A 23,638-nucleotide genomic window follows, 5' to 3' on the forward strand; every position below is an offset into this window, starting at 1 on the left:
CAGCAAGTCTGCACCTTTTTGTGTCACAGTGGGTGCAGGAGGGGGACAGGGGAGCAGCTACAGTTCCTGCCCCAGGGACCCTGCACCCAGTGCCCATCCCAGGGATGGGTGACCCCTCCCACTTCCCAGCCAGCCCCACCGTGTCCCACAGCCCCTGCCTCTTGTGCTGAGTTCCAACATGTAAATAAAGAAAGAAAAATCTGATGGGCACTTCTGCATTGAAAACATTTATTTTACAACAGTGGTTTCCGATAACTTAGCAATCTTTATTTTAGTTTATATTTGGACATACAAGACACAAATTACCATGCTAAAACAGAAAATAATTCCTTCTGCCGTCGCTGCGGGTATGTACAGGAGCTCAGTAGTATCGAGTGTTACAATCCACGAAGTTCAGACAGCCACGTCTACTTACAGACTACTCAAAGTATGGTCCTTTAGTAACATAACAAAATAGATATATGTCTGTATTATAATTGCTTCTCAGATGCATTTATACTTCGATTGTGGTGGGTTTGGTTTGGGGTTTGGTTTTTTTTTTTTACTATTTTTTTTCTTTTTTAAAGATGGGCTCCCCCTATCCCCCACCCCGCCCGAGTTGAAGTGCAGTGCAAATGCAGGCGTGTCTCTCCCGGCGTCCTCAGCTCCCTCTGGCTCCATAAAGGGGCCAGGAAACCAAACCCCACGAGGAATTACACAGTTCAGGGCCTTGCTCACATGCAAAATGAACATAAACCGCCTGGGATGTCAGCAGTGACACCAACCGACCCATCCACACCCCGCCCCAGCAAGGCAGGCAATGGTGGGATGAGAGGGAGGAAGGAATGACAGCGATCGGCTCAGCATCCAGCAAGGAAACAGCGCGTTTGGAATTGGCAAACTTGGAGTTCATCAACCGTGATGGTCACAAACAGAACTTCAGCAGTATCAGCAGTAAAAACCTCCCCAATATTCCCCCATTTCTGCCGTGAAGCAGGAACCCCCGGTGTGCTGCGTGTCGGGAACAGCCCCTGGCAGGAACAGCCTGAGGAGGAGGAGGGCGGTGGTGACTCTATCCAGCATGGCTAGAGGGGACAGGGTGGGACTCACACGTACATCAGCCACAACCGTTGTGCCTTCACATGGATCACTGCCAGCTTCAGGTGTAGGAATTTCAGTAACTCCAAGTCCTTATGGAACCAAGCTGCAAGAGGAGGGACGGCGCCCGGCCGTGCAAACACCACCACACTGCTCATGTGGAAACCCCGAGCAGGGTGTGGGGAGCCAGAGGTACCTCTCCTACTCCTAGGACCCATTTATTTATACAACAGGCTCCTTCACTGTGTCCTCACCAGTCCCTCAACCCCACAGGTCGGGTTTGGGTTTTCCTGCAGCTGAGAGCAAAGAAGCACAACTGTGGCCACACAAAACTCACACCTTCCCCCTGTCTGGCTGAGTTCAGAGCACTACTTGGAGCCAAATCTCACGTTTTTACCACCAAAGAAAAACCCAAGGTGCACACCTGTTGTATAAATATATACATATGTGCATATATACATACATACACACACGTGATGCTGCAGCCCATGCCCTCAGCACGGGGTGGATCTTGCTCTGTGAGCTCACCCAGCCCCACTCCGGGGACTCCAGTGTGGTGAAAACTAGGGAAAAACCCAAATCCATGTGTTCTATCACAGCTGCAGTGATGAGCACATTGACCACATCTAAACACGCCATGTGCCAGCTGCACAAGTTCCAGTCACTCCAGAACTGCCCCTGTGCCCTCTGCCAGGTCTCCCTTCTCTCCTCCTAAGGAAAGCTGGAGCACACAGAGCCCAGTTCTATCCAGAGGAGCTGGGGCAAGGGGCAGCTCATGGAATTCAAGTAGATAGTTAAATTTTTTGAATGGTTTGACAAACAACTGCTCACAGACTGCAAGAGAACACCCACAGGGCTGGGAGAGGGAGCAGAGAAGACAACGGCACTCGGGAATGAAGAGCCAGTTTATATAAGAGCTTCCTCTATACATATACATACATATATATATATATAACCACCAGAAATTCCCAGCATCTATCCTTTTAACACGAAAATGAACTGTGCATGTAACACTGGCATAATGAAAGTTCATCTTCCAGGTTTCTGGCATTTGGCTTGTGCAAACATCAGACAGCCAGCTTCCCTCCCGTGGCTTCTCCTCGTAAAGGAAGTGTCTTCTTGGAAGAACACGGGAATTGCAGTCTTGCTGAGTCCCAGACAGTCCCAGTAAGCCTCCAAAGGCAGCTTGTGGAGGGGACCATGGATCTTGCGGGAGCTGAACATGGACAAACTTCCTGCCACCTGGTGAGCTACTGGCTACAATTCTTTTGAGAGATTTTAAGCAGCTGTTGGTGCAATGAGACACTACAAACTAGATGATCTCCACTAGAATACAGAGAAGCAGCACCAGATGCTGAAGCATGTGAAGTTTATATCGACCTGACACTATAAACTATAACTGGGGGGTTACGGTTCAGTGCTCCAAGATTAATGCATTTAAACACCATTCGGAATTACTGACATGAGGTGGGGGCTGCAAACTGCCCTGACCACCCTGCCAGAGTGACCTGTTAAACATGATGCCAAGATACAGGTGCACTGAGTACAAAAAACCTGCAGCATCAATTTCCTAAATTATCCAGAACTGGCAAAAAGATCTAAGGGCACAAAATAGCTGAGAGAAGCAGGTGCCCCTCTCAAGGAGCATGTATAGTACAGACGCTCTGGAACAGCCCCCCAGAGTGCACTGGTGTCCCCCCACACCACCAAACTGCCTCACAGATGGGACAGGAATAGTTTTTCTGTCAGGCTCCTGCCCTACCCGTGTGAGGTATTTACAGGCTGACAGGAAGGGTTTGGAGAGCTGCACTCCCCTGACCACAGCCCTGCTGCAGGACTGGGTGTTTCTGTGCCATGCCTGAGCCCTCCTCCTCAGTTCTGCCCCTCCAAACCTCCAAGAGCATCCCACTTTAAGAACACTAGGAGTGCTAATATCTAAAGCAGTTTAAAAATATTACAAATCTAAAAAGAAGACTAAAAAGGGAACATGGCTCTAAAACGTCACTGCATGGGACCAGCAAAAACCGACACCCTATGGGACGCCACCGAGGTCTTACATAAATTTATATACAGATAAATATTTAAGAATTTCCTACAAAAATCACTAACAAAATGAGACTGGCATTTAAGGGGTGCAATGCCCCTTCAGTACAGTGCGTTTAGGATGTTCCCATCCCCAGGGAGGATGGGCAGGACAGATCCAGCACCTCCTTTTCCAGCAGCTCCACATGCCAGGAGGGACAGCTGGCACCTGAGCGCTCTCGGCAGCAGCTTTCCCTCCCACCTAAGCTAGGAATGGCTCTCCATGCAACACAGGGATAAATCAGTATCCTGAACACCAGCTCTCCAGATGGGATTCACCCCAATGGAGCTACAAGTGCTAAGAAAATCAGTGCTGGAGAGGTTGGAGGAGCCGGATGGAGGCGGCTGAAGGACTGGAATGGAGGACTCAGGCAACTCGTACAAATGATACAACTTTAAAGAAACAAATAAATAAATAAAATCCAAGCTCAAATTTTAATTCTGGCAACACACTGGACAGAGATGGACAGTGCTCAGGATTGATTTTGGAGGGAAACATTCTGCACTAACCCAGGTCAGGCCACAGCGCTGAAACGCTGCAGCTCTCCTCGCCCAAGCTCAGAACTCCTGTCTGAGCTTCTCTGCCAGATTTTAAACCATTATTCCCAATAGAACTTTGCATTTACTAGGAGTCTACTTGGCCATTATGAAGTGCAACTCGTGTTAGAGCCCAGGGTACTCTTGTACCTTCCCTCCAGGAGGGAAAAAGTGGGCATTAATGTATTTATGTGCCAATGACATGGTTTGGGCTTTAAAGATGGAATGTTTAAATCACTTCCTTACATAGTTCAGGAAGAACTTCACTAATACACAACAATCCTAAGCTCAGAGATTAGACAGCAACATGGGCAAACTTGAAACAGCTTCAAAAAACATGAATATTCATCTAGAATTGTTTTCCCATCATTCCCTGTAACTGAGATCTCGGAACCGTTTCCCTTGGAGCATCTAACATCACTCTGGCACATAACAGACTTATTTCCTGTTCACACACCACCCACAGACAGAACCAACAGGAAAGCAGTCTCTCTTCGGACTCGTCCCTTGCTAAGCAAAGAACTAGAACTGTAAACTTATCCTGGATGTCATCTTTCCCCACAGATAACTGTTCTGCCTCTGGTCCTCACGTGCTGCCCACACTTCAGTTCCCTTGTCAGGAGCCTCTGGAGTGACTCCAGGTGTGTCACACACCTCCCTGGAGCCACGCTTCCCACCAGCCTCTCTGCTTCTGTAGAAACTGCCCAGAGAGGTTAAGAAATAAGAGTATTATCCCAAATTAACAGTGACAACCAGCCCCCAGCACTGAGGGCAAAGCTTCTCTGCAGTGGAGCAACACCCAACAACCATCTCTGTCTTATCCACTGAGATGAACATGGGGACAGGGAATGGAACAGCTCCTGGGGAACAGCCCCTTCCTCATTCACTGACTCACTCCGATCAGCCACGCTCATTTACAAAGCCAAAAAACCTCAATACCTTTTTTTTTTTTTAAATTGTGTTCTCAAGAACACAATTTGCACAGATATGGGCAATTTTAACTGGTGAATGTGGAGAGGACAAAGCCTGCACGTCCAAGCATATTCCAGAGTGCAATTCTACACCAAGAATAGGCTTCAGGCAAAATCTACAGGGACAGACAAAGTGATATTGGGTTTAAGCCTAAAAATGGCTTTTTGTTCCAAGGGGTCAAAGAAAGACATTAACTAAATAAGGACCTCAAGCCAAATCACACAGAAATGTCCTCAAGGCCATCCAAGTCAGGAAAAGTTAGAAGTATCTTGCAGTAAACCACCACATTTCAGGTCTGTAAGGACCCTGGGCAAAGAAGAAAAGACTTAAGGAGTGTGCTGCTGAAACTGAGCCATTAATTAAAAGTAACAGGTTTTTTTGGGAATTTTTGGGGCCAGATGTGGTTACTAAAATCATGCTGATCCGCAGCAAGCTCCCATGCAGGCAAACGTGCTTGTACCAACAGCCACAGCAAAGTCTGGGTGTGCAAGCACTCCTCACTGAGCACTGAGACCGTGGGGAGAACATGTTCTCCTCCCCAGCACACTGAACATGGTTTCATGGCAGATTTCACGTGCTCCATCCTTGCTGCTCATGCAAAGACAGCAGGAAAATATATTCAGAATGGTTCTCTGGGTCCCTGCCCTTTCCTGGTGGTTTTTGTGCAGACCAATGGATCTTTACCCTGCTCCAAAGCACCACCTGGAGCTGAGCTGGTGAGGGAGCAGCAGACACAGAGGGAAGGTACCAACAGCCCCTCCACAGAAAGAGGGGAAAGACAAATCAGGGAGATGGGGGTACAAGGGACAGTAGAGGCATTGTGATATAAAACCGTAACAATCAAAATTAACGAGGCTGTAATTACCCGCTGAAAGTGCCAAGTGTGGGTTCTCTGGAGCCGTTCTAGATCCTGACTCTGTATCACCTAAAGCATGACTATGGACAACAAAATACACCAGCTGCCTAAAATGCCTTTTTAACAGTTAAACCTCAATAAACCACAGTTTCTAGAACAGAATTCGGACTTGATTTGGTTTCAAAATAGTACAGGAAACCTTTCAGTGGTTTCCACATAGTTGTTCCAAGGAAAAGAGAAACACTGGTGTAAACAAATCTAAATGCAAGACAATGTGCAAATTATACAATATAAACACAAAGAAAGGTGGTTTGTTCTTAAAAATTCATTTAAGTACTCCACAAAGATGTTCATGAGAAAATTAAAGGGTTAGTGTATTATAACAGCTTTAAAAAAAGACATGTAATACCCCATTTGCCTATTAAAATCTTAACTTATTAGAACAAATTTTTAAAAACCAATTGTTTTTAAACATTTCTGCTGTTGCCTACTGTCTGCATTTTACTCATTTGCTCAGTGAGAGCCAGTTAACCAGTTTCACTTTAAGATTCTCATGCATTCAGAAACAAAGCTGCACTATTTGGTCTTTAGCATTACAGGAAAACAACTGAACTCAAATCAAAACAGAATTGTGCTTGGAGTTAAAATCCCACTGCCACCACCACAGGAGCCCATTCCCAGTTGGTTTTGGTTCCATTGTCACTGGAGATCGCCTCATACACAACGAGCTGTTCAATTTACTGTTCAAAGATTGGCAACTCTCCCTTTTTATTTTTCAAGGTAGATTTATTCAAGCTGAAAACCAGCATTAGAGAGGACTCCAGCTCTGCAGGACTGGCATTTTTTGGTTCTTGGCTTTGTAAACTTGCTTAGATAATAACGCAGGACTAGAAGGAGGAATGAAAGAATTGGTTTGTTGCACTCAAATGAAAATCCTCAACTTCTAAAGGTCTTCGACAGCTCAACTGTACGGAAGAACAGTGGCTTCTGTGACACTTTTTAAATCTCATTTTTAGGCCAGTACTGCCACTTAAAATGCAGAATGTCTCCATCGCACTGACATTGTGACAACTCAATACGTTACACCACAGACATGTAACATAACTCCATACATGCTATTAAAAAAAAAACCAAACAAAAGAGGAGAAAAAATAAAAGAAAGGAAACAAATAAGACCGTAGCTAAACTGCTTTAAATACTGCATGCTACAGCACTTCACGTATCATCGAGATACGACACTGAAAGGTGACAAAAGGCTGAAGGGATTACAAAATATTTTCGGCAGGTTGGAAAGCTGCCTTCTTACTGTGGCAGAATTATTCCCCCTCCCCGTTCTCTACTTCTAATGTTCATGATTCTAGTGTTGAGTTGGCCATGTATTTTTTTTTTTTTTATCCATTCTAATGACAGTGTTTCCTTAACTTAATTAAATCCATCAGTGTGGTAGCTGGGGTGAGAGTCAGCTGTGAGCTGGGTTGTCTCTGTGGCTGATGCTGGCTGTATCACAATAGGTGCGTCTGAGGCCTCTGAAAAGCGAAGACAAAAGGCTTAGCACACCAAGGAACAAACACAGCACTGTATGTTTTGGTAAGCACAAGTCACACCTCCCTACAACCCTCTGATAACACCATTTTACACACCTCTAGGAGCATGATATTAATTCCCTGATTTTCAGTGTGCACACAACAGCATTCACCTCAACTCTATGTGTGGAATGTTTACAATATTTCCTTCTTCCTGTAAAAGCAGCTGATCCTCACCCACCATTCAGCAGTGCCCATTAAAAATGTCATCACAGCATACACAAGGCTCCACAATATTTTAAATGAGTGGTTTAATCCTACAGAAACAGCTTCACAAACAGTATTAGAGCTACAAGGGTAGCAGTGTCAGTTCCTCTACACCTGACGCAGTTAACGCTGCCTTGACACCCTCAACCTTTGGGTACAAGAGCCCCTTTCTGAAATCCCACATGGTTGGCCTACGTGTTACCCCAGGATGTGGAAGGAACCTAATGATGGTCACTGACCGCTCTGTGGCTGATCCCACCGGGTTCACTGAAGACTCTCTGGGAGTTTTTAGCAACTCTATTTCCGGTGTCAGCATCACCCATGTAACTCTTGTGGCACTAACATTCCCTGCTCATCATCCACAGCCCAGGACCTGATTTCTCCTCAACCAGCTCACTGAGCACTCCAGCAGGGACTGATGTTCATCCTAAAGAGCTCGCAGGGTTTTCACCTACCCCTTTCATCTGACTGCAACTGTGCCTCCAAGTCCTCTGGAGAGACATAGAATTCCTGCTCTTCGCCTTCGGGAGGTTTCGGTTTACACTTCCCACAGCAACAATTACAGCAGCAGCACAGACAGCAGCAGCAGTAGCAGCCTGTGATGAGCCCACAGAACACAAACAAGGCCTGCAGAGGACAAAAAACACAGAAATAGTCATAACCTGTGTCTCCTGTGCCATGACCACAGAGTTTGTGAGACTTGGATACAGAGTCGGAGAGCAAAACCACAGCAGTGCAGAGAGAGAACTCAGTAGCTACAGCTTTGTACTTCAGCACCGAGAAATACTTGAAATTACGTGCAAAAGTGGCTACGATTCCCACATTTTACACTGAGGTGAATACTGCCAGCCTGGTTTGCTTGAATGATTCCTACAATTTAAGTTAAGTGGACTATTTTGCTGTATCTGGAAGAAGGTACAGGTCTAATAAGTGCATCTGTACTTAAATCCAGGTGTACAACAGTTCAGGACAGGCTGTAACATGCATAAATAACCCTGGAAAAGACTGAGCTGTACCAGCTGATGCACAGGTCATGATGTACCTATGGCAGGGACCTGGAGCAGCCCAAGACTGTGGACATGGCTGAGGATTGATGCTCCCAGTATGTGAGCAAGGCAGCTCCAAGCAAGCCAGGTCTGCCAGGTGCTTATCACAGTGACAATGGGCTAAAGTGAAGTCTTCCTATAGGTCTCTGTGCAACTGTTTGAAAAAAATAATTTTACAGATAGCAAACCAGCAGGGTGATATAATTATTGTCTTCCTTAGGGGAATCAAGAGATGGAGGCAATGCTGGAAAAGGGTAGAAAAATGGACCTGTGCAATGAAATGTAAGATTTTCTCCTGTGTGAGCCCAAGCTCACAGTCAGGACTCATTTTGCGAAATTATTTAGCAGATACTACTAGAGAATACCCCCCAAATCCTCATCTCTTCTAAATCTACTGCAAGAGTCCAAGCTTCAATTAGTAACCCAGGTCTTGCTTATTAGACCTGTATCACTGGAAGTTCCTAGAAAAATACTTCTGAACTCTAGATCATGACACAGTAAGAGAAGGTTAATTAACCCAGTGTCAGAAAATCAGCAATTTCCAAAGGTAAAACCAAGCACACTTAGCAAATGGAGCTCTCTAAGAGTTTCCAATACCAACCCAGAATAACTTCTGTGCCCTTTTATTTACCTTTGCCCACCAGCTGGACAGCACGAAGTATGTGTTCACATTTTCTTCACCAAACTGCTCTGCTACATAGAGCCCCAGAGACCCATACTTATCGTAAATGTTCCGCTTTGTGGCATCGGTCAATATTGCGTGGGCATTATTGATCTCCTTAAATTTTTCTGCTGCCTCTGGATTATCAGGGTTTTTATCAGGATGATATTTCAATGCCAGTTTTCTGCAGAAAGAAAAAAAGAGAATAAAAAACGGGGTTTGGGTTCCTGTTTTTTGATTTATTTTTTTCTAATTCCGTAGCCTGCCACTCAAGGGAGACTTTCAAGTTCCAACTGTTTTCCTTCACCTGTGATTCAATTTCCCTGATGATTCTTCCTTAGATGATAATAAAAGGCTACAGCAGTGTCTAGCTTAGTTCACAGGATTGACTTCAGACTGTTGGATTTGACCCTTGGAAATCCAATGGAAAAAAATAAGAGACATTGAATAAAAATAGCTTTGGGGTTTTTTTATTCTCAGCTCCAGCAATTTCCACCAGTAAGTTTTGCTCCTGCTACAGCAAAGACACACCACAAGTCTAAGGTATAGCACCAAAGAGTAAATAAAAGCAAATTGCCACAGCTGCTTGAAGTGTCTGAACTGCTGCTTCTGCAGTGTCTGAACACAAAAATAGAACAGATGATCACTTGTGGTTAATTCACCAATTCCTGTGCAGGAACAAAGTACTTTTCACTTCAAGCTTTGCTAGAATAGAAAACGCTTCTGAGTTTCGAGATATCAGGAAATCACAACACACCTCCCCTAATCAGGCCAGATCTCTTACAACTAACAAAAAAATCAGATTAAGCATTGATAAATGTGCTAGTTCTCACATGGCCCAGGCTATTTACAGACATCAGTAGAAATAACTGGTCAAACACCTCCTTATGAACAGAAAATACATGCTCCCAAGTAGAAAAATGACACAGAGCCAAATGCTGGCAGTTCTCTGCCACCACGAAAGGTACTTGTCCTCCTACAGAAAATGACCACACAGTCACACATATGAGAAGAACAGGACATGTCAGCTTTGCAGTGGGGAAATGTTTAGACAAATATAAAACAAAGATGTGTGCAAGCACTTGGATGTGCCTGCAAGTATCTCACAGCATTTAAAACCCAGCCTGAGTGTGCCCTTGGGTCACTTCACTGTGTACGATGCTGCTCCAGTAAATCACGGCCCCGGCTGCCACTTGTGCCCCAGTCTCAGGGAGGGCTGAAATAATCACAAAAGGTTTTATAAACCTGGAAAGGGCTTAGTCAGGCTGCAATAATGAAACATTTTTATTTCCCGTTTCCTACACATACACAAACCCCACAGCCCCTAGGCCAGCAAAGGATGTTCAGACTGAACATGATAAAGGAGCAGCAGAGGAAACAAGATGAGCTGAAGGTTCAGATAAGTGTGAAGCAGCTACATTTCACCCCAGGATCTCAATGGGTTGTTCCTCCAAAGGAAAAACTCACAGTCTCTCCCCTCAGGAAGGTAAAATTATTTTCCAGCTGCTTGAAGATAAATTATTCAAACTTCCACTTACAGCTTTTAGGAAGACAAAGCTAATTTTTGAGAATCTGTGGACCTGGTTTATTCCTAGACTTCACCATGTAGTTGCCATCAGTATTAAAAATGTAACTTTGGAAGGGAAAAAGTTTATGTAAAAGTTAAAGACTAAAGGAAAACAATTTTGCAACGAGTATCCTCATGGAAAGATGATGCTGACCCCTAGTGTAATCCAAACACATTGCCACTGGTCACATCAGCAAATGCACTTCAGCAGATTTATGGGGAATGTGGAAAGGAAGAAGTTACAGGACTCTTTTTTTGTAGTTTTTATTTGGTTAGTATGAAGCCATTTCATGTGCCCAACTCTTAAGGAAAGCGACACAGAAAAAAAATTGTCTTTTAAACTAATAACTCCACAAAGAGTAAGAAATTCTGAATAGAATTCTAGGAAAAAGTAATCACTGGTACTCTGTTTTCATCCTTGTGTCTTTAATCTCTATCTCTGTGTGCCAGAAGTGGAAATGATGGACATATCTGTGGTCCCCCTAAGACAGACATGAGGCTACATAACAGCAAGAGTTTAACTCTGATCATGGTCTTAAAATTCTGCTCAAATTTAGGCAAGGACCTTCCAGAATGACACTCTACATTTGAGAATTTAACTTACTAGATGTAAGATGGAAAAATTTAAAGCCTAGGCATATTTTCACACCCCCTTTTGCAAGAAGCAACCACGTTTTCACCTGGTTTTCCCACATATTTTTCTTGCAAAAGGTCTAAATAAACCAATTCAGGCTCCTACATAAGCAGACCATTTCCTGAACACTGAATTAAAGCCATTTGTGCTGTTAGGACAGGCATAAAACTCAAAGCTTTACCTGTAAGACTTTTTGATATCATCTGAAGTGGCATTTTTGTCCAGCCCCAGCACGTGGTATAACGACTCCCCAGAGGTAGAGAGCGAGCGTTGCCTCTGGTCTGCCATCTTGAGCTAACCTGAGGAGAGAACTGGCCCCTGTCAAAAAAATAAAGATCAAGAAATGTTTAAGCAAAGGAAAAAAACAGACCTCCTTAAGCAAATCATCCTTTAAAACAGTGTTTGCACATCAAGATTCAGCTTTAATAAAACGTGCTTTGAAAAGGAAGGTAAAAAGTTATAAAATTCAGTGAATTATCAGTGAAAACAACTCTTACATTGTTGGCACAACACCAGCCACCCTGAATCCCCACTGTATATACTCAACTCTTCTTTCCAAAAACCCCAAATCAACAGCTGAGGTGCAGCTATAGCTACATACTGCATAACACATCTATAAAGTCACCTCATCTTAATTTTAAGGTAATTTATTTGTGATCATACCTATAAAAACAACACGACAACAGAGAAGTTGCTGTTGAGGCTGCCTTTTTGCACCACACTGGCATTGGGATAACTGACTTAATTTGTATTATCTATTTCAGAAATTACATTAAAAAAAACAAAACAAACTTCCCCACAACTCCCAAACCCCAGTCTCCCATCTTATCACCAACACCAGGTCAAACAGAATCCCTAGATAAATCCAGTGTGACCAAGCCTGTGCATTCCACAAGGATAGAGGGAATGTCTGCCCAGAGAGCAGATCTCCTCTCTTGTAATTTAAAGTTGTGAATCCAACATTTAACATGCATTCTAGTTAAAGTCATGCTAGTGAACACGGATTAACCTCCTGCTCCACATCCAAATGTGACAGACCCCGAAGGTGTCCCCTTTGCCATGCCAGGACCAGATCTGGTTATGCCTTCTCCCATCCTGAGGAGATCAGCTCTGCTGTTCTTTAGCTACAGAACTGCAGCCAGGATGAGCATCCAAGAAAAGACTACTGGCTATTTTTGGATCATGTCATTACAATTAGCCCACACCAGATTATGCAGCCTTTGAAAAAGATATTTAAAGCACCGGACTTTTCTAATTTAACCCTGTGTCTTATATAACAAAGTTAATAACTTCAGCTTTCACAAGGCTGGCTGAAAGCAACACACTCAGCCCTCACCCTCTGCACTGCCTGGGTGGAACTGTGACCTCACAGCTCACAAACCCACAGCTCTGCTTCCAGCAACACATGGGAAGAGTCACACCCACACAAGGGGGACCAAGTGACAAGGATGTGGACAGACACGTCACCACTGGCATGTTCAGCTCAGACCCTGCTGTTGATTCTCTGCCTCACTTGGCCTCTCTGCCTTTACATTCATTTAACACTGGGCACCAGCTCCAGTTGTTCTAACTGGAATACACTGGCTAAACCAAACTCTCATCGAATCTCCTTCAAGAAGCCTTTGGCAATTCTACCCAGTTTAATTTAAAGCTTCCTATAGGAAGCTGTAAATTATTACTATTAATAATAAATAGTCTAAACTCTAATTCTCAGGCTAAAAATTCAAACTACACCCCAAATCTGGAAGGTGAATGTGTGTGTAGGGAGTGAAAATCCTTTCTTTGCAAGGACACTTCAGTAGCAAAAGCTTTCTGTATGGGAGGAAAATTACCGAGTGCTGCAAGACACAACACAAACAACTCACTTATTTCGGCATAATCTGATTCAGGGAAAGGAAAACCATATTTCAGGAGAGAAACTGCACACCCAGGCACACAGCAGACACAACCCTCTGGGACAGCCTTTCCCAAAGGCAGCCTCCCAGCCCCCTCTGCCCTGGAGCTGAGGTCAAAGACCGATGATCCTCATACGTCTCTGGTAATCCACCTAATCACACCAGCCTGCTCCCACTGCTTCCCAGGCTCCTCCTGCTCTGTGACCATCATCACTTCTTCCCACCCTCCTGGGAACCTCCCTGAAGCTCCAGCACACCAGTCCCTGCCAGCAGCTCCCTGCCAAGGAGTGTCTGTCACTACTGCTCTTGGACAGGGACCTGAGAAGTCGGGGGGGCGGGGGGGAAAGCAGCCTGATTGGAATTTTACATGCTGACTTAGCCCTTCCAAGGAAGATACTGCTTCAAGCAGGAGCTTCCAGGGCATTATGGACATTTTTCCTAAAAGCTGCAGCTCTACTTAAACATAACAAACTTCCTGTAACATCAACCCAACATGCCCTTGGTGACAGATGCTGCAGATCACAGCCATACACCATGTTCTGCTTAACAAAATCTCTGCTGTTAAATTAGGGTCAATTTGTTTAATAAAAATGAATTTGGTTTACCAGGCAGTATCTATCAGTCTGCAGGCACAGGGATACAATTCCACACTGCTGCAGCCTTAATTGCTTCCATCTGAACAGTGCTGGGGATCCACAGCTCAGTGTAATGGGATGTTAACATTTATTTCTCCAAACTGGTATGAAATGGACACATTGGCCTTGGCACAAGAGTGGAGGACAAGGCAGTGATGGGAATTCATCTGGGAAGCTTTTTACTTAAGGGAACAGAGAAGTATTATTACTAGGAATGCAACCTTTGGCTTCTTAAATATGAAACAGACAATAAAGGTGCAAGTTATTTAAGTTCTGAGTTTTCCTAAACCTGGGTATCATTTATCCTGCTGTTTTCACACGTGGCTCTAATTCACAGTCCTGAAAGCTGCCCTGTATTTTTAAAAACTGTTGTGTTCAGCAGCAACAAGCCATCTGCTCCCTTTTCTAACCAAGCAGGATGCCCTGAAGAGGTTTCTCTGGGAAGGCTCTGGAGAAAGGTAATCTCCTGGATTAACCAGCACAGTGTTTAACCATCTGTGTGCCACAATGTCCTGCCTTAGTCAGCTCTATCACAACAGGCAACTGCTTTCAGCAGCACCAGGTAAGTACAATTGGTACCACCTCGCTGAAAAGACTCAGATTAAACCTGACAGGTTATTTATGGAAATCATCCTTAATGTTCTAAATATATCCATGGAAAATTCAACCTTAGAAACACTGATTTTCTTTCCATCTTCCCAGAAGAATCCCATCAAGTTTCATGGAACTGGTGATACCTTAGTTTCTGCCAGGTCTGCTGACCCTTTTGGAAGCTGCATTTAACTCATGAAAAAGGCAAAGGGTTATTACAGCCAAGAAAAAAACCAATAGTTCTCTGCCAGTTTAGGGAATTAAATACTCACAGAACATCCCAAAGAATGTCTGCACTGAAAAGGATGACAACAGATCTGGTGGCCAGAAGCAGGGAAGGTGGAATTAAACTCCATTTGATCTGCTGCAAGATGCTGCAAAGAATTTCCATGGAAGTTGGCAGTGAGGGGGATCAATTTTTCCAAGAAAACATGCTGATCTGTGTGGCAGAATGGAGGGAGAAGGTACTGACACTGCTCACACAGACAGCAGGTGTTTGGGACAACACTGAACCACCACTGCTGGGTCTAGGAAGAACTACCTTGAAGTAAAGGGATGGAAGACTAATTCCATGGACAATACCCACAAAATGTCAGTGTTGTTAGCCTCTGGAAGCAGACTAACAGCAGTACTTCTCATCTCACTCCAGGGCTGAAGCACTGAGTATTTATTCAAGAACAAACCTCTGGAAACTGTAATCCTCAAATATCACTTTTCCCATCTCCCCCTGTGTAAGTCACACAGGCACCGCTGTCCCTTGAATTTCCTTGCTGGAGGAAAGACTGCTTCAGGAAGGAGTTTTGGCTGTTCAGCTCCACTGATCAAAATCAGAAGGGGCACAGGAAACCAAACAATGTTAGCTTTAAAGACATTACAACAGCAGGACACTGGGGCACAATCTCCAGAATTCTCATTTTCTCAGTGTCTGTATATTCATCAGCTTAAGTTCCTAAAAATAAAATAAAATAAAATAATAAAATCACTCCCTGAATGGATGTGGCAATGCACAGACCTGTACACAGGTGCTATTCACAGCATTACAGAGAACTGTCTATCTGCAGTGTGGGGAATCTGGTTGTAAATAGCTGTTCCAGAAACTGAACCCACTGTAAAGGAGAAAATCCACCTCCTCCTGACACAGTGAATGACACCCACTAGACACAGGATAATGTGAGGTTATTAACCTTAATGGATACTCTCTTTGCAAAGGAGTTTCATTAAAACCAGTGCACAACATCCTCCCAGTCTTCCAAAATATCACCAGTAACACAGAGAATAGAGAAATCCCCGAAAGGGAAAATAAGAACCAGAAGGAATGACCCAGACAGGAGAAGTGCTGGGAGTGCTGGACAGAGGGAGGTCACTGCTGTCCCAGCTCAGCCTAAGCCTTCACATGTCTGTAACACAAACTACCAGGAATGCTGTCAAGCCCTCTACAGTTACAGTTTTAAATGCATATTAAAAGATGATTAAGAGTCCAACTTGGAAATTATGTTTTGCCAGCTCTTACAAAAATAATGTCTAGTCAATACTTTATTACACGACTTTAGAAAGCACTTGAGTATTTTAGGAAAGATTTGGATTCCACAAAGCACTGCTGCTAAGTGGTAAAATATAACGTTGGTTAAAGCTAAGATTTCAGCTTTTCAAAGATTTCCAGTGCAGAAAATTCACTACAGGTGTTAATCTAAAACAATTATTCTATCTCAACCAGTATTTATTAGTAAATGTCTAAATAAAACCACTGAGCCTGAAAGCACTTCAGTAAATATTGATTTGTCACAGAAAGGAAAAAGCACCACTGGCCTCCACATCCTGTCCATCTGTCTCAGAGTCACTTAGAGTTGTCCTCACAATCTGGTATTTTTCAAGGGAGAAAAAAAAAAAATTAAAGGGGAGACGAGAGAAGCATACACAAGATAGTGTAACCACGAAAAATATGAGGTGTTTTAGGCTTGGCTTCCTGAGGTAGTAAGAGGTTTTTATAGGAAATTTTGAACTTTGTTTCCTCAGCAATATTTTGCATTTAAATGAGAAGCTACAAGAAGTAAAAAAAATCCAGAACTTACCTGGTGTCTATTTCGAGTATTCTACAGTAAGTGATAACAACCTTCACACACTTCTAAAACTGATTCTCCTAAAGATAAAACAAAAACAAATTAGTTGTTCACCAATTCTGAAGTTGATGCCTCATTGAAAAATTATCATCACACTATTGGACAGTAAAAACACACAAGTGTTTTATAAATATTTGTACCACAGTAAGTCCCCACAATGTAAATACTTGTCTTTAGAAACAATAAACTGTCAAAATAAATGACAAATATTTGAAAACACAGATTCAAGGCCTCTATGGCGTGATCTATCATTTCAGTCTCTTTTCCCCAACCTGTTATCATGGGAAAGACATGACTCTGAGACACACCTACCCAGTTGCACAGAAACTCTAATAACCATTATCTGTTTAAGACTTTGGGCTTTTTCAACTTAGGCCTTTGTGAATATCTGCACTGAGAACACGAGGAGCATGTTTTTCAAGTCTTGGTAATCTGTTGTGCTGTTAGAGAGAGACTGTAAAGCAGCTTAGCTAACACAGCAGACCCCAAGCTCCAGTACCGGAGCAGCAGGCACAGCCTGCTCTGGGGAGCAACACCAGCTTCTCTCGCCAGGACAAATTTCCACCAAGAAAACAGCAGTGTCATTCAATTCACACTCCCTCATCCTGAAGCAGATCACCCAAAGGAAAAAAACAGTCTCATTTTGGCATACAAGGAGGGAGAAAACCTGAGAGGACCCAGCAGCACACACGAGGTCTTTCAGCGGTCAAGGCTCCAGATCAGCCATCACAGGGAAATAACAGAGCAAAGGGGCAAGAGCAGCCTAGGAAATGCTACATGATGCTATGGAAAAAATCAGAGAAAATCACTGCAACAGATTAAAACACCTTTCTGATTAAGCAGCCACAGGACACATCTAACCCACATCACCAATTATAAAGTCACTTATGCATTAGATGACTGAACAATAAACCTCACGAGCAGAACTTCAGAGCAGCTTTTACCTGGCAAGTCATTGCTTAATTGTCATACAAACCCTTTCAACAGCTGTCAGAGAACAAGCTCTGAATGCACTTGAGAAATAAACTCCCCATTGAATTAATAATTAGGCCTTTCACAGGCTGGAAGGTTCCAGCATGGCAAACAGAGACGTTGGGAATACACCCAGGGAGCTGCTGGCATTGCTGCCCACAGCAGTTGCTTGTTGCCATCTGTAAGAAGCTGCCTGATCCAGCAACACATCCCTAAGTGGGTATGAATGAAACAACCAACAATTAAATAATCAGCTTATTGTTAATGGATCTGTTTAGTTCCTTTGATAGGAACTAGCAAAGGACTTTTCCTGAATAATGACAGGCAGGGAGTTAAACTTTCCCACTCAGAGCCTGTGCAACACTAGAGGGTGGACTAACTCCCCAAGGAAAAATGTCCTATTTTGTGAAGCTATAGAAGCTCCCAGGTCCTCTGCCCACAGCTTTCTTCATTAAAAAGTAATCCACAACAAGAACATTCTTTAAGCATTTATAAAAAGCTGAAGATTGTTAATGGTGTTGGCAACCAGAATTATGGCTTCCTACCCAGATGAAGACCCCTTTTAATTGTGCCACTGATTCTGTTTCAGACAGCAACTCCAGATCCAGGTATGTTGACAGTCAAACTATGTTCAATTTGTGGAAATAATATGAGTAGAACAGCAGAAAAAAGCAAAGTCCAGATGTACTTTGGAGACAAATGTACTTGAAAAAATGAGCTATCCTGCTAAGGTCAGAATTGGGCATACAATGATGTAAATATCATACAATGATGTGCGGATAGAAGGTTCAAATACAAGATTCTGGCCCAGGCCTCATCAAAACTCCATCAGCAGAAAAGTTAGTATTTTTTACAGCACATATATATATATATATATATAAAAAATAACCAGCCATATAGAGACTCAAAATATACAGAGAAATGTTGTCTCAATCTGGATGCAAGCAGCAATACTTCCTTCAGTCTCACAGCTATGCCAATACCAAGTTTCATTAAGAGCAGGCAGCCTGATTTACAGCTGAAAATAACCAAACAAGACAAAAATAAATTCCCAAGGAAAAAACTTCTTGTAAAAATCAAAGTATATGAGAAACCCATGCCAGCCACTTCGCATCCTCCCTTCCCCAGTGCATCCTCTCTGCCAGCACTGAGCCAGCCCAGCACCTCCCAGGGGTTCGATCCCTCAGTTTCTGTTGCAACTGGCATTCCAATTTAGTGACTCAGGAATGTTTTGATCTCCCTAACCAATCTCATTATTCAGCAGGCCAGATCCACTGACCCAGAGCTCTACATAATACCCTGCTTGTAATTACTTGTAAATATCCCCCTTCCTTATTACATGATATTCACCGTCCAAACAAAAGCAGAGAAAATGAAAGGACAGATGCTGGAAAAGGAACTGGAGCATTCAAAACCCACAGCAGTGCATGACACCCAGTTCAACAACACACACAAGAAAGAAAGAAGTCTGCAGAGGGGAATATATACCTGTTTAAGAATCAGAAAATACAGAAATGAGTACGAAAATGAGACGAAAAAGGATTAAAGAATGATGAAGACAAGAACAAGCAAAGCTACACAAATGCAAACTGAATTCAGCAACACATTAAAAAGGTGGTAAGTTTTGTAACATAAAGGAAGAAATTTGCTTGGGAGGTTGTGTGTTCTTGCAACCATTTTGCTCATAGCAAAACCAGCTCTTCCAGCCTTATTTCTCCTGCAAATTTGAATCCAATTTATGTACTGTTGTATCTTCCCCATATACTGGAACCATAAATATGCTCAGCACCCTTTCCTCCTCTAACCTAGAGACAGATACTCCCTTTTCCTTCCAGAAATCAGGCATGTTCTCAGCTCTACAGGACAAAAAGCACATGTCTTTCTTGAGAACCCAAACCTCTCCTGAGAGACGCAGGTGAACCCTTTTTACTGAATAATTCTACTGACAGAATTGTCCTCATCCTGCTCTATATGTTGTTATCAGAAAGGGGGAAGTATCTTCAGGATACCTTGCTTCATAACCCATCTCCATCATGGACAGGAACTGTTATCACGGTTAGCAAGTATTTAAAGAAATAATGCTGCAATTAAGGCAAATAAAATAAAGTAAATCAATATACAGAATAGAAACTCCCAAGTCTTTATTTTCACACCCTTACTTGCTTGCATGACTTGCAAAATGAATCATTACTGAAAAAACAATGTGAAAAAGCTGAAGGCAAAGCTGTCTGGCTAACAAGTGCCTGCAGAAGACCACTACTATTTTACAGCACTCTTCTTCTCCCTGTAGCTGTCTTGAAATAAAGATTTTTAACCTATTAATTGGAGCACTAACATTTACTATTTCATTAAAGCATCCAAGAGTGTGTTTTGGTGTTGCTTATATTTCTTATACCCAAAAGCCTTTCAGCTGAATTTTGCTATTCAGTTCATGACCTTTTGATAAAGATCATGTGAGAGATTTCATATCCATAAAAACATTCTGTTTTAACATATAGGCCCTGATGGAAAGCTCAGTATCCAGGGAATTAATGTAAATGCACACATCTCCTAGAAAAAAAGAACTTTATTGTGTTCAAGTCCATCTGCCTTGGGAACAGAGGACAGGTCTCCTACACTGAAAGACTGTGACACTAAAAACATCACTAAATTCTCTTGAGTTCTTTTAAAAAAATAGAAACACAGAGCTTTTAAATAATTGAAATCTGGAACAATACCATTTTTCTGCTAAATTCAAGTCTGAACTCATGTAACATCCACCTGCTGACTGCAAGAGAGGTTACACTGAAACGTGTGACAAATTTAACTACAGCGACACAGTGTTGTTTCTCTAATGAGCTTAGCAGATTAAAATGTAACCATTTAAGTCTGATTGACCAGCCTGTTATAAAGACTTGTGACCTTGTACCCTACACAAGAGTAAGATTCAGATCTACTAAAGAACGTTTTCCATATTAGGGGAGAAAATATTAAGTATTGGATTTGCATTTTCTATCCTCCCTCCTCAATTAAAATAATTACTCTAAAAACCTGGGGGTGAGGGGTTAGTGGATTCCTTACTTAGGATTTCATTGCTCCTATTTAATCCCTCAGCAATATTAAATTATTGTTTATGACATCACAGCACTTTATGTGCAGAGTGCAAGCATCACAAACTGCATATGGCTATAAAAAAACCCCTACATCTGCTTACTCAGTTAGTTCAAAATCTCTGGAAAATCAGCAGCTCTGTTTGCTTTGCTCATTATTACTCTTAATTTTTACTCCCTATAAATAGTTTTTGAATCACTGTGACTACTCACTGCAAGTTCACTAGAACAAACCAGCCAACCCACAACATTCCCTGCTGTGGGTGGAGTGATGCTGATGCCACTTCTTCTGGAGAAAAAAATACCTTAAACTTCTTCAAAGGCATAAAGCCCCATTTCTGCTAATGGGTTGTATGAAGTACATAAATAAAAAAACCTCATACTGCTAATGATTATATCAATATAGTCTAACCCTTCAAAAATAAAAGAACTCTTGGAACAGATGGGTCTGCTCACATAAAAATGAGATTTACGCTACTATATCACACCTGTAGGTAAGACAACTAAAGGCTTTTAAATAGGAATAAAAGAAAAAAGAAGTCTATTGTCTCGTTTAAGAAAAGGTTGAGAAAATCTCATCAGTTGTCAAAACATGAACCCCTTGAGAGAGTGTTACAAAAAGAGAATTTAAGGAGACAACGTTGATCCAAGCAGCCCCTTTTTACAGCACAGGAGGCTTTTGCCTGGTCAAAGAGAAGGAACAAAGTGAGGTTACGAAGTACAGCAAAAAAGCCAAATAAGCAGTCTGAGACACAAAAGGAACAGACAGGAACACATCTTTCAAATTACAAGTTGGTTGGCAAAGGGCAAGAAAAAGATTTATCCAAAATTAACTTGAAAGGGCAGGGGAAAGTGGCTCCTCTCTGTGCTCATCAACAGCAGCAGGAGATGGAGGGGAAAAAAGTTCTTTCCTATTTTCTTTTCCTATCAATTGTGAGGCAGATGAAAAGGTAAATGAGGGTTTCCCCCCACACACAATTTAAACAATTTAGAAGTATGGCCTTACAAACTGCAAAACATATACCAAAATTATTTTACACCTACCTTGGTGTTAGAATTGCTTTGTTCTCAAATAAAACACCATAAACACTCCTGGCAATTTCAATCATGGACAGTTCTTGTTAAAGACTTTGAAATAAAGACTTTATTTTAAAGAGTAAAAAACCAAAAAGGAAGACCAGCTTATAGCAACAACACAAGGCAACACCTGTATCTAAAATGATCCAGTCTGGTGCTTCCCTTTTGAGAAACTTCACCTATTTTCAGATTATTAATCTCTGTTCTTTAATGGTTGTCTCCCACCAAGCACACAAATCTTGCACTTCAAAAAGTTATGAATAAAAAGGCAAAACAAGCAGAATTGAACAGCAGAACTTACAAAGAATTTATATTTTCCAGAAACAACCACCCAGCCAGGTCAGGAACAGAAAAGCCAAAATGCCTTTATATGATTACCAGGAACCCAATGTCACTGCCTCTGTCAGAGCCTATTTCACAGGACATTAGGTTTTATTCTTAAAATCAAGCCTATTTATTTAATAATACAAGCAGAAAGTAAACTTCCCCCACCATTTACTTTTACCTCTTGTATCCAATCAGGTCCTTCAGCCTAAGATGATGCATAATTATTCAAGCAGCACATGTATCCACTCAGTTAAGTTCCAAAGGCTTTAGTTCCAGAGATTATTTCTTCTGCAAAGTTAAAAAATTAAGTATATCTGAAGATCCTCTCTTCTCCTAATTGCTCAACTGGACTTCCCCAGTTTTTGTGGAGGGTGGGGAAGAGACTATTTCATTATTTCACTTCCTTACAGAAACTGAACAATTGGTGTCGTAAAAGATATTTTAGGCTTGAAAAAAACAACGATAAGCCCAAATAAAAACAAAACCAACAAAACATCATCAGGAGTAAGTAAGGGGTGCTCTGATTAGAAATGGGGCACAGGCTGTAGATGAAACTCCTCTGATTACTGTGAGGGGTGAGCACAAACCCAAACAAACCAATACCCCCAGAGACTATCTCCAGGATACAGAGATATATAGATATAGATATATATGTCATGGAAGACATTCTTCACTTCATGCCACAGATTCCTCCCCTCTGGATGGTGTCAGGTGTTACAGAAAATGGTTTAAAAGCCACAGTTATACGAGTTTCGTACCTGCCCCATTCAAATCCCCAGCACATGGACATTCAGAAGCATGAAAGGAGTTAAAGCTACAGAATTCCATGACAAAACCTGAACTGACCAGTACAGCTTGTGTTATGCAAACTTTTACTTGTTGTTTTGGCAGGAAAATACAACCAAGCTCCTTTTTGAAGGCTGGGTGACACCAGAGGTGACACCTCCATTGCAAATATTTCTGTTTCTTTTCAGGTGAATTAAACCAGAGCCCATGTCCAGGGGCAAACGCACAGTAAATCACAGCAGAAAGCACCTTGGGGTAGAGAACACATTTATTCCCAATGATTTTCCCAGTGATCCCAAATTCATCCCTATGAATACAATGCTAATGTCACAATATTCTTGTAATATCCCCAGAACGTTACCCAGTACACTCCCTGTATGTTGGAGTCAGCTCTTTTAGCTACAAATACCCAAACAAATCACAGGGCTGGATTTAAAACAGTTTTAATTTAAACTGGCATTCTCTTACAGGAGACAAACTCTTTGGTATTTTCTAACCATACAGTGTGGTTTCACCAACAAAAAGATTTATTTTATACTACTCCCCCACAAACCATAATGATATTTATTTCCCCTGTTCTCTCACTCTGCATACATTTAATCTGCAGACTGCCTGATGAAGGATGTCCTCAGTTCCACCACTCAGTCTAGCAACAGTATTTCATAGCTGCTTAAAAAAGAAAAAAACAAAGCCAGTCCATAATTCAGAAATAATAAGGCAACAAAGAATGTATTTGTCCTACTGATTTTCCCACTACCTCATTGGTGATTTAATAAGAAAAGACACAGCTTGAATTTCAGACCATAGACTTAGTTTGAAAACCTGACACTTCAGGAAAAACCATGTTCAGACTTTAATTGTAACTGAGTTTTCTAACACCGTAATTGGGTAAGAATTAGAACACATATAGATTTTAAATACTAGGTT

The 23,638-nt window shown here is 42.2% G+C and overlaps 1 protein-coding gene across 1 annotated transcript; it reads right to left on the reverse strand.

The window, feature by feature from the left end:
* Positions 1-206: 206 nt before the first annotated feature.
* Positions 207-22,220, reverse strand: DNAJC5 (DnaJ heat shock protein family (Hsp40) member C5). The gene is made up of 6 exons (XM_042047483.1): positions 22,104-22,220; positions 16,413-16,480; positions 11,404-11,540; positions 8,992-9,205; positions 7,770-7,941; positions 207-7,050 (listed from the first exon to the last, which is right to left on the reverse strand). The coding sequence occupies exons 3-6, from the start codon at positions 11,508-11,510 to the stop codon at positions 6,947-6,949; spliced, it is 597 nt and encodes a 198-aa protein (XP_041903417.1). The 5' UTR covers positions 11,511-11,540; positions 16,413-16,480; positions 22,104-22,220; the 3' UTR covers positions 207-6,946.
* Between the last annotated feature and the right edge of the window lie 1,418 nt (positions 22,221-23,638).

This window comes from Corvus kubaryi, unplaced genomic scaffold (genome assembly GCF_017639235.1).
Source record: "Corvus kubaryi isolate FWS band 111438036 unplaced genomic scaffold, C.kubaryi_AGA036_p1.0 134, whole genome shotgun sequence".
Classification (NCBI taxonomy): Eukaryota; Metazoa; Chordata; class Aves; order Passeriformes; family Corvidae; genus Corvus; species Corvus kubaryi.

Coding starts and splice junctions, on each gene's coding strand:
- DNAJC5 (XM_042047483.1), bottom strand. CDS start 11,510: ATGGCAGACCAGAGGCAACGCTCGCTCTCTACCTCTGGGGAGTCGTTA. Junction 7,942..8,991: donor TGTCCAGCTGGTGGGCAAAG/GTAAATAAAAGG, acceptor TGTCCTCTGCAG/GCCTTGTTTGTGTTCTGTGG. Junction 7,051..7,769: donor GTTGCAGTCAGATGAAAGGG/GTAGGTGAAAAC, acceptor TTCGCTTTTCAG/AGGCCTCAGACGCACCTATT.